Source organism: Barbus barbus (genome assembly GCF_936440315.1).
Source record: "Barbus barbus genome assembly, chromosome: 38".
Classification (NCBI taxonomy): domain Eukaryota; kingdom Metazoa; phylum Chordata; class Actinopteri; order Cypriniformes; family Cyprinidae; genus Barbus; species Barbus barbus.
In genome coordinates, this window is record NC_136716.1 from 19,267,781 (window position 1) to 19,276,253 (window position 8,473).

The following is an 8,473-nucleotide window of genomic DNA, read 5'->3' on the forward strand; positions in this document are numbered from 1 at the left end:
TTCAACTGATGAAAACACACACAATTGTCCAAATGTGCGGTTTTGGCAAGTGACCTTGTAAACTTAGTCTTAAATGAGTTATAAAGTCTTAAATGACCGTAAAGAGTTTGGAGAAAATAGATTATGTGTCAGATCCGAGTCATGTGCATCAGGTTTTAAAGAAACAGCGCTGCTTTTAAAGTAAAACCTGCTGAAGTCTGTCATTGATGTAAATCAAAGAACAAAAGAAAATAACCGTGAAAGAAGTCTTAACTTAGCACGGGGCTAGCTGCGCTCATGATCCCTGCGGTAAAGTGTCAGTGTTGCCAGATCTTCATAGAATTTTTTTTTTAAATGTGGCCAGAAAGCAGTCTGGAGCAAAATAATTTGCTCAAGCCAGACATAAACAAATTTAGTGAAAGTGAAGTGACGTGTGGCCAAGTATGGTGACCCATACTTGGAATTTGTGCTCTGCATTTAACCCATCCAAGTACACACACACTGTGAACACATACCCTGAGCAGTGGGCAGCCATATTGCTGTGGCAACTGGGGAGCAGTTGGGGGTTCGGTTCTTGCTCAAGGGTCTCACCGCAGTCATGGTTTTGAAGGTGGAAGGGAGCGCTGGTTATTCACTCCAAAATCAAAATGGCTTGATAATTGAGACTGTTTAGGTTTTCGGGGATTAAAAAAAAAAAGGGCTTTTTATCATTTTAAATTTTTTATCATTGTAGGGTGGTTGTGTCCACCCACTGCCAAGGCACATTTATATGCAAATGAAGATATTTGGCATCCAATGTCTCCTTTAAAATTAAAATATTATAATCTTAATTCAAGTGATGAATGATTTTGAAAGTCTGGCAGTAATCAGTGTTGAGTACTACTGCAAGGTTAACCCTGTCTGCTTTACATGTTTGAAAATGATTAACAGTTGAAAACATTAGAAATTTAGAAAAGTAACCAAATGTAATCGGTTACATTACTTTAATAAAGTAATTGAAAAGTTACACTATTACACATTACATTTTAAGTAGGGTAACTTGTAATCTGTAACCTATTACATTTACAAACCCAACACATACATACATATATATATATATATATATATATATATATATATACACACACACACATATACACACACTCACTGGCCGCTTTATTAGGTACACCTTGCTAGTACCGGGTTGGACCCCCTTTTGCGTTCAGAACTGCCTTAATTCTTCGTGGCATAGATTCAACAAGGTGTTGGAAACATTCCTCAGAGATTTTGGTCCATATTGACATGATAGCATCACGCAGTTGCTGCAGATTTGTCGGCTGCTCATCCATGATGCAAATCTCCCATTCCACCACATCCCAAAGGTGCTCTACTGGATTGAGATCTGGTGACTGTGGAGGTAAAGTGAACTCATTGTCATGTTCAAGAAACCAGACTGAGATGATTTGAGCTTTGTGACATGGTGCATTATCCTGCTGGAAGTAGCCATCAGAAGATGGGTACACTGTAGTCATAAAGGGATGGACATGGTCAGCAACAATACTCAGGTAGGCTGTGGCATTTAAACGATGCTCAATTGGTACTAAGGGGCCCAAAGTGTGCCAAGAAAATATACCCTACACCATTACACCACCACCACCAGCCTGAACCGTTGAGACGGCAGGATGGATCCATGCTTTCATGTTCTTTACGCCAAATTCTGACCCTACCGTCTGAATGTCGCAGCAAATTTTGGTGAGCCTGTGCGAATTGTAGCCTCCGTTTCCTGTTCTTAACTGACAGGAGCGGCACCCGGTGTGGTCTTCTGCTGCTGTAGCCCATCTGCTTCAGGGTTCGACGTGTTGTGCGTTCAGAGATGGTATTCTGCATACCTTGGTTGTAACGAGTGGTTATTTGAGTTACTGTTGCCTTTCTATCATCTCTAACAGTCTGTCTATTCTCCTCTGACATCAACAAGGCATTTTCGTCCACACAACTGCCGCTCACTGGATATTTTCTCTTTTTCGGACCATTCTCTGTAAACCCTAGAGATGGTTGTGCGTGAAAATCCCAGTAGATCAGCAGTTTTTGAAATACTCAGACAAGCCCATCTGGCACCAACAACCATTCCACATTCAAAGTCACTTAAATCCCCTTTCTTCCCCATTCTGATGCTCGGTTTGAACTTCAGCAAGTCGTCTTCACCACATCTAGATGCCTAAATGCATTGAGAGTTGTTGCCATGTGATTGGCTGATTAGCAATTTGTTACCAAGCAATTGAACAGGTGTACCTAATAAAGTGGCCAGTGAGTGTATGTATATATATATATATGTATGGGCACATTAGTCTTTCACTGATGTCCCCACCCCTGTTCTGCATTCACTTGCTAAAATGCTAAAAAAAAAAAAAAAGCTGCGCGCATTTACAAGCACCTTAAAAAAATACATTTATTATTAATTTAGCAGACCTTTTTTTTTTAATCCAAACCAATATCAAACAGAGAAAATATAATTATGACAAGAGGATATGGCAACACAGTTTAAACTGCTAGCAAGTGGAGCGAAAGTGTTCATAACCCCGCCTTTGACTGTTTGACGTCACATGCCTCAGTCTTGACACATGGTGATGATCATCACATTTCTTACACACACACACTCGTGCACTTCAAGCCGGTGCTGTAGAGCAGGATCTATCCTCACTTGTCGTTATTAGACGAATGATCGCTGTTCTGTATATCCTTTCATTTCAGTTCAATTTTTAGTTTTTAAAAAGAATTTTTGCACGGAATAAGAGAGATTATGTCCAGACAGCTCACAATGAACCCAGCTTTCCTTCCTCCGCAAACTAACGGCGTTTTGAAGGCGCTCCTGGAAAAACCTCTGAAACTACCTTTGCACCAAGATGAAGGTGATCAAAGCTTTCACTTTGTTACATTGCTGCGTATGGAGAATAAACATTATTGTAATAATAATACTTTTTACTGTAAAGAACTGCAATCTGATTCCTGCTGTGATCTCCAGAATAAATAGCTATTTGTTTTTGTTTTGAAGATTCAATTAACTCTTTAGTGTGTGTTGTGTTGTGTTTTAGTAATGAACAAACTTGACTTAGAGAGACATAACAGAACTGAGATTACAGCTGTTTTGAATAATAATTTGAAATACCAAATCTTTGAATGCCATTAAAGACAGTGCCTTAAAAATTAGTGAAACATACAATTTTGATTGAATAAATATTTAAGTTTTAATTTAAAAGCACTACAAAAATAAATGAATACAATATAACTTAAACCAATATACTAAAGTTTAATTGTAATTTGTTTTGAATATTAACAATGAAGACATTTGTGCTGAAACTAAAAACTTTTAAAAAGTAAGTAAATAGGCAAAAATAATTGCAACAAGTTAAATGTGTGGAAAATGGATTTCTTTATTGTGCACATATGAGATTGCAGAGAAGAATAGTCATAAAAAAAAAAACCTCTTTAAAAATCATGGAAATTTAAAAAAACATAGAGTTTTAAAGGAGCCAAAAATTGACGTGTTAACTAATGATAATATTCTTTCAGGCTACGTGAAGGAGAGGGAGAAGGCGAAAAAGCTGGAGGAAGATGGAAACACTCCTCAATCAGCTTTCTTAGGGCCAACGCTTTGGGATAAAACACTGTCTTATGATGGAGACAGCTTACAGTTGGAGTATATGGACCTTGAGGAGTTTCTCTCTGAAAATGGCATCCCCTCTAGTCCCGCACAACATGACCAAAGCCTCCATCACCAGCAGCAGCAGCCGCAACAGCAGGCTTCAATGCCTCAGGGCCCCATCTCAGTCATGGACCTCAGCAGCCGCACCATCACCTCCATCCACACAGGCATGGTTCCTCAGAACTGCCTCCACAGCCCAGGCAGACCAGGTACTACGGCTTCTGTGTCCCACAGTGACAATATGACAGTGTGTGGGTGTTAAATGGGGAACAGAGTATGTATTTTAGTTTATTGAGAGTGTGTTGGAGTTTGCTCTGTTCCTATTCTTTGTCATATTAATATAAAAAAACAGTTACTTATAAGCCAGCCAAGTAATACAGATAATATGATTATAATAATAAAAATATCCACTGTTAAATTCTCTAAGTGCTTGCGTGATGACAAGCAAGACTATATTAAATTTAAAAAAAAATTAAATTAGTTGAAAAGAAAAAAATAGCATTGTTGAGCAGCTATGTTTTTTTTTTCTGATTCATAAAAAATTAAGTAGTCAATTGTAAAAACTGCTTAATTTTCCCACCCAAGCCTTAAAGTTGAATGGAAATGTCAGTATTTTCCTCTGACTAAAATTAGCAAACCAACCATTCTTTTCCTAGTCTGAGCATTTGGCAACATTTAATCATAGTTTTATGGAAAACTATATTGAATGTTGGAATTGTGGATAAAATGGTTGATCTCTTGTTCAGTTAGGTCTTTAAATACATTTTAAAATCAGTTTTATTGATTTCTTATACTGAATATGTAATCTCAACATGGAATATCTATGGTGAATGAGAATTTAAATTCTAGTAAAATAAAAAAATAAAAAACTTTTATTGATAACGCAATGTGTTTAATTTTTGACCAATAAACATGAAATATATTCACAAGAAAATAATATACACGAAAAGAAAAGACGTTTAACCGACAGTTCTAGTACTTTTGATTTGCACTGTTTATTATTAAAGTCTTGTGCACCACCTAGTGGAATGACACGCTCATGACAGCCCTTTCACTATCTGTTAGTGAAGTGAAGTGAAGTGACATACGGCCAAATATGGTGACCCATACTCGGAATTTGTGCTCTGCCATTAACCCATCCAAAGTGCACACACCCAGCAGTGAACACACACACACACACCGTGGACACACACCCGGAGCAGTGGGCAGCCATTTTTGCCCCACGGATTAAAAAAATGCCCTTCAGAAAAGATGTTGTTACAATGCATTACCACTTACACCATGGAGTCAGCAATGAATAGATTGTTTTTCCTCCCACAGTTTTGCCTCCATCACGTAACACACCAAGTCCAGTAGACCCAGAGGACATTCAGATACCAGTGAGCTATGAGCCTGATCCGGCAGACCTCGCTCTGTCCAGCGTGCCAGGCCAGGAGGTTTTCGACCCACGCAAACACAAGTTCTCAGAAGAGGAGCTGAAACCTCAGCCTATGATCAAGAAAGCACGCAAAGTCTTCATTTCTGATGATATGAAGGTAACTTGGCTCTAGTTACTCAGCCCCCCAACAGAGTATGTTTGGTCACCCGTTTCACCCTTTGCCATTGACCAGCTGGGCAACAGGCTCTTGCTAAGAAGCTTATGTCCGTTCATTCATCCTCCGGCGGCCTGACCCACGTGATCTTCCTTTTTCCTGGTATCGCTCCATTTCTGCTGGGTTTAGGATTAAAGGATTTGCCATTTTTAATTTGTTCAAATAAAAGTGGATCCCTACCCAGCTTTGCAGAGTAGTAAATTGCTCAAAGCTGATTGCATGGCAGCGAATGCGTGAGAAAACTTGTCATCACAATGACGCTCTGTTTTCTCTCGTGCTTGTCCTGTCAATCAAAAATAAGTATGGTATAATTAGTCATAATCATCTGTTCTTGTACAAATAAATTAGTTGTGTAGAAACTATTTACCCTGTAAGGCCTGACATAATAGTCCAAAAAAAGCGTTGTATTTGATAAGTCAGGCTTTTATGGTTCAAACAGTATATGATATAAAAAGCTTCAGTTTTAGTCACAGGCCCAAACTGAGTAAAAATATGTAATTTTATGAACAAAGAGTAGTTTTGTAGTTTTCATTCTAGGGGGCAAAACTTGTAATGCAATGTAATACAATTATGATTAAGAGATACAAATAAGCATTCCTCAAAAGCCTGATGTATCATATTTGATATTCACATTTAACATGATTTCTTTTAAAAAAAGAAGGAAAGACTATATATATATATATATATATATATATAAATGGAAAAGAGAAAAAGTAACACATTGAAAAAAAATTGGCGTAGAAACACTAATTACACAGAAACTGCAAGTAACACATTAAATCTGAATTAAAAAGACTGAAAAAGTATTTGCTTGTAAAAAGTACTCCAATAATCAAAAATAAAAAAACACAATTTTACAAATACTATAAAACTAAAATGATGCTAAAAAGAATAAACTATCATTCAGACAACAGGTTTTTCAGATATATGTTTTCTTAGCAAAATTTTGATCATGTTGACAATTTAGAGGTTTTTTGTGCATCAAATATGATACAGTAGGCTTTATAGGGTTAACATAACCATTGAAAACACTAAAAACTAAGTAATCTTGGCATAATGTAACTAGGCGCTCCTATCTCTTCCCCACCCTTTTTTATTCTGCATATTTTGAGCAGGATGAAAAATACTGGGCACGGCGCAGAAAGAACAACGTGGCTGCCAAGAGGTCACGGGATGCTCGGCGCCTAAAGGAGAATCAGATTGCCATCCGGGCTGGTTTCCTGGAGAAAGAGAACGCGGCTCTCCGACAGGAAGTTTCTGAACTACGGAGAGAGATGGGGCGGTGTAAAAACGTCTTAACCAAGTATGAAGCTCAACATGGCCCTCTGTGAGACCACCCGGGTGCTCCTCAAATTCCCTCACCCCTGCCCTTCTAATTCAAAGGACAATATTGTTGGGTTAAAATCTGCTGGCCCTGTTTTCCAGCCAGCCCTCACCTCAGTCTGTTCTTGGCGCCTTAGAAGGCAGAAACGTTTCGTTGTGTGGTTATTTCAGACATCTTTTAGAGATCTACCCACTCTTTTTCTCTATTTGTTATCACAAACAAAGCCACCATTGTTTGCAGATCATGTTACTTATGATTTTACTGTGCTGTAGCATTGCCCACAAACATTTGTCATGATTTGTCATAATTTAGCAGTCAAATCTGAGCTAGTGGATCTTCTGCGGTTCCTCTACAGACACCCATAGCATTGTGTATGAGAGGAATACATGTGCATAGCTGCTTCAGGCACGTAAAGGTTTTGTGTCTCCGTAAAGACATTATTCTCACAGACAGAACAGAATGTAGCAAGATTTGAGAGTTTGAATTCATAAAATAACTCTATATGATACTAAATATCTGTATATCCCTATTAGAAAACAGACAATCAATTTGCTTATGAAATGAGTGCCACATGGAGCTTGATGGAAATTGGCTGTTACTTTATTATTAATAGGTTAATTACCTTCATTATAGTGTATATGAAAGATAAACTGTATGTTTATGCTGATTTTAAAGTTCAGTTAAAAAATCACACTCAATCCTTTTAAATCCTGGGAATTTAGTTTAGGTGGAACTGCCTGCTGCAATAATTCCATCAGTTTCAGCACAGAGTGTCTGCATTAACATGCTTTTGAGTTCAAAATGTGATCAAGGAAAGCATATTGAACAAGGTCCCAATGCCCTTATTGCTAACACAAAGAGGCAACCTGAGTCTACTGAAACAGATATGCTGCCTTTTGTTGGTCAGTTATGTAATGAATGTAGAGTGGTGTATTTTATGTCTGTCACTCTTTACTACAGACCAAATGATATGAAATACAATAAGGTAATATTGCAATTAAATGTTTTTACAAAGTTATTCTTGTTTTTGTACAGTATTTTCATATGGATTTCTGAATATATCTATGTAATTTGATGTATACTGTATATTTATAGGCAACAAACGTTATGGAAAAGTTCTAAATTATATAGTTAACTGTATATGGGCATTAATACAATACATTTAGTACTATGATCGTAGTTGATTTACCTAATCTTATACAGGCACTTGCACCAATATTGAAACTTTTTTCATGGATACTTTTTCTTTTGTTTTTAAATTATATTGTCAGTACCTTTCATGTTTTGGTTGCGATGTACCTTCATGAAATATGCTATTATTTGCCAAACCTGGTAAAAGAACGCTATTCTTGGCCACATAGAATGTTGTCAATCGTTGTATATTTCAACAAATAAGATGTCTTTTATATTAAATATATTAAATTTCAGCATGTTTAAATTTTAACATTCTTTCCTCAGATGATTATTTGACTTAAATATTTGCAATATGTTGTCTGTTGTGGTCCTTTTTTGGGTCCCTTTTCTGTTTCATTGCTCTTTATGAAAATAAAAAGCTTTTGAAAAGCTGATATTTGGTGATGTTGTAGTTAATGAATGAAAGATTCACAAAGGAAAGATTTAATCTTAATTTGCACAATGAGCTCATTAGGGGCCGAATAATTGAAAATAACTTTTTGTAACTTATACTGTCATATGCTGAAGAATTTAAAAATTATAGATGTTATTCTCAAATGTACCGCTAGAGACCACTGTCTATCCAAAAATGCATGTTTGTTGTCACAATTCCGTCATTTGTGTTACAAAATATTCTTATACACATCTTCATAATCACTAGCGTCATCAGTGTCATCATCAACAACACATGTACCAGTATTGGAGATATATTTGAAAACAATTATT

The 8,473-nt window shown here is 36.9% G+C and overlaps 1 protein-coding gene across 2 annotated transcripts; it reads left to right on the forward strand.

The window, feature by feature from the left end:
* The first annotated feature begins 2,600 nt into the window (after positions 1–2,600).
* LOC306857432 (hepatic leukemia factor-like) lies at positions 2,601–8,141 on the forward strand. 2 transcript variants are annotated; one of them, XM_079397374.1, is made up of 4 exons: positions 2,601–2,864; positions 3,526–3,867; positions 4,979–5,193; positions 6,363–8,141. In XM_079397374.1, the coding sequence occupies exons 1-4, from the start codon at positions 2,756–2,758 to the stop codon at positions 6,579–6,581; spliced, it is 885 nt and encodes a 294-aa protein (XP_079253500.1). In that variant the 5' UTR covers positions 2,601–2,755; the 3' UTR covers positions 6,582–8,141. The 2 variants fall into 2 exon arrangements, with proteins under 2 accessions (XP_079253500.1, XP_079253501.1); XM_079397375.1 differs by having other exon boundaries at positions 6,366–8,141.
* Positions 8,142–8,473: the final 332 nt, after the last annotated feature.

Excerpts from the sequence above, each read along its gene's own strand:
- LOC306857432 (XM_079397374.1), top strand. The coding sequence starts at position 2,756 with ATGTCCAGACAGCTCACAATGAACCCAGCTTTCCTTCCTCCGCAAACT. Across the intron at positions 2,865-3,525 it reads ACCTTTGCACCAAGATGAAG|GCTACGTGAAGGAGAGGGAG; the intron begins GTGATCAAAGCT and ends ATATTCTTTCAG. Across the intron at positions 3,868-4,978 it reads CCACAGCCCAGGCAGACCAG|TTTTGCCTCCATCACGTAAC; the intron begins GTACTACGGCTT and ends TTCCTCCCACAG.